Source organism: Contarinia nasturtii, unplaced genomic scaffold (assembly GCF_009176525.2).
Source record: "Contarinia nasturtii isolate CC-2019 unplaced genomic scaffold, AAFC_CNas_1.1 Cnas_scaffold_989, whole genome shotgun sequence".
Taxonomy (NCBI): domain Eukaryota; kingdom Metazoa; phylum Arthropoda; class Insecta; order Diptera; family Cecidomyiidae; genus Contarinia; species Contarinia nasturtii.
In genome coordinates, this window is record NW_022198336.1 from 1 (window position 1) to 2,552 (window position 2,552).

A 2,552-nucleotide genomic window follows, 5' to 3' on the forward strand; every position below is an offset into this window, starting at 1 on the left:
TGGTTTCTTCTTTAAAATTATCGTTTGAAATTAGTTCATGTGCATCGAGATTATCTGAACTTTCAACCGGTATAAGAACAGTTTTTTTATATTCAACTACTAAAACCGTAGACGATTTAAGCATATTGAACTTTTCCAACGTACGTATCATTTCAGATTCGTAGATATTAAATGCATCGAGCATAAACTCTGCTATATCAACGTGCGTATTATTGATAATAGCAAATGTTCGAATACGCTTTTGAAAAGCATTCTCACGTTCTTCAAGTTCAACACTCGGAATTTCACTAACATTTTGATTCAAATCTTCACTTTCCATATTCGAATCAAGTTCAATGTCACCAACCGACGGATTCACTTGCTCAATATGGTTTTCACTCGCGATGTTACTTTGATCGTTCATTTTTACTTTAAGATAACTCACTTCAACTTGATGGCTTTCGGAAACTTAATGTTGAAATATTTTTTTTTGTTGCGTCTTTTAAATTATAATTTCATGGTCAGATGTGATTGAACATGAAAAAACATGAAAAAACATGATCTCATACTCTTAAATTTATTTTTCCAATCATATGACAACCGATCGTTTTAAATAATTTCCGCTAAAGAAGATAGCTTTATAAGTTATTCATGAATAAATAATCGATTTGATATTTACCACAAAAAATCATGATCACATTGAATTAATTTATGCGATCCGACTGGTTTCTAATCATAAATCATTCGCTGATTTCCATGTTTATGGATTTTAACTTTCCATGTTTATTGATTTAACTCTATACTCATCATAGAATCAGATTTATGAATGATGTAATTTCATGTTGAAATTAAGTAATCGACACGACATAACACATTCTAGAATATTCTATCTCATAGAAAATTATGTGAGTGGGGGTTTAATTTTGCAAATAAAAGCAGATGTAACCATCTGCAAAAATCAGTTTATTTTTACAATGGCTGAAGCATTATTTCTTTTGCAAGAAGCGTGTTCGGAAACCAAAGCTTACAATGGTTTCTCGAAATTACCACATGGCTATCACAAAATTTACAAATTCAAATTGGCCAACAACAAACAATTCAACCCAAAAGAGAAAAAAACAGCAAAAAAAGTGTTATTGGTAGAATTAAAAGATGAGGTGCTGTTTTTGCCGGAATATTTTGCGCTAGCTATAAAAGAGGATGAACGTAAGGTGTTTGATTTAAACAACGATGGAGTTGAAAAGTTCCTGTTTTTTGGCGGTGCACGACCAAACAAGTGAGTTAAAGATTATAACATTTGTATTGGTTTTTATTAATATTGTAATCTTCAATTTGCCTAGGTCATGGATCATTCGTATTCATACGCTTGAAGAAGTGCGTGCGGCAGGCGGTTTACCAGTCGACTATGATAGTCAGCTAACATAAATAACGAAACCAATTTGAATGCGGCAAGCGTTTGTCTCTCGACAACATAACATGAATATCAAAAACCAATATGAATAAGTTTCAATAAACATTGTGTATAACGAAAAACTATTTTGTTTGTTTTTGTATGATTATTTTCAGAATATTTGTATCGCAAACCATCAATAAAACAAAAATCAATTTTATTAAATTACACATATGTATTTTTTTCTTTTTCTTAATCAGTTGAAAGCACATACCTGTTTTCTATCGTGTGAATATATATTTTCAATTGCATATTTTTATTTCTCTCTCTGACTATCTCTTTTGGTTTCAATTTTTGAATTCAATTTCCATAACACTTACGTCCTCACCAGTTACATGTTGTAACTAATACCGAATCATTGTGGTCCATACATCAATGCAATCTATTGTAACTATGACATCGATATGCTAGTATGGTTTAGGCCACTGATCGGTATACGAGAAGCGAGTTACGATCTTACAGTAAGAATTGATTTTCAAATAAAAAACCAAAGAGATCACAGAGAATTGAACCATCGATACTATGAGCATCGAGCCAACACTCTACTCATCAGCCATCCAGGCCTACGAAAATATACAGAATCAATGGAAATATATACAACATATTTGAATGGGTTTTACGCACATATAGCATTATCTTCGTTTCAGTGAGTTTCTCTCATTCTTCTCCTCCCATTCACATACTATCGTACGCACATTCCAAACATGAACATTCGTTTTTTGAACGAGTATTACGCACATATAGCATTATCTTCGTTTCAGTGAGTTTCTCTCATTCTTCTCCTCCATTCACATACTATCGTACGCACATTCCAAACATGATCATTCGTTTTTTGAACGAGTATTACGCACATATAGCGTTATCTTCGTTTCAGTGAGTTTCTCCCATTCTTCTCCTCCCATTCACATACTATCGTACGCACATTCCAAACGCGTGGATTTTTTCTATATATAGCGATGATGATCGTACGCACTTTTTCTCACATCATTCGTTCGCGCGCTATTTTTACATACATTCGTACGCACATGCCTCAATCACTTGTTATGTATGTTTGTGATACGCACATTCTATGATATAGTTATTCGACATATATACACACGAACGCTCTCATTCTATATTTATT

The 2,552-nt window shown here is 32.8% G+C and overlaps 1 protein-coding gene across 1 annotated transcript; it reads left to right on the top strand.

Moving 5' to 3' along the window:
• Window positions 1-952: 952 nt before the first annotated feature.
• LOC116343151 lies at window positions 953-1,557 on the top strand. Its single transcript, XM_031771060.1, has 2 exons — window positions 953-1,255; window positions 1,320-1,557. The coding sequence occupies exons 1-2, from the start codon at window positions 954-956 to the stop codon at window positions 1,402-1,404; spliced, it is 387 nt and encodes a 128-aa protein (XP_031626920.1). The 5' UTR covers window position 953; the 3' UTR covers window positions 1,405-1,557.
• Window positions 1,558-2,552: the final 995 nt, after the last annotated feature.

Bases quoted from the DNA above. Each gene is read 5' to 3' on its own strand.
- LOC116343151 (XM_031771060.1), top strand. From the start codon at position 954: ATGGCTGAAGCATTATTTCTTTTGCAAGAAGCGTGTTCGGAAACCAAA. The intron at 1,256-1,319 runs GTGAGTTAAAGA...CAATTTGCCTAG, and splicing joins GGCGGTGCACGACCAAACAA to GTCATGGATCATTCGTATTC.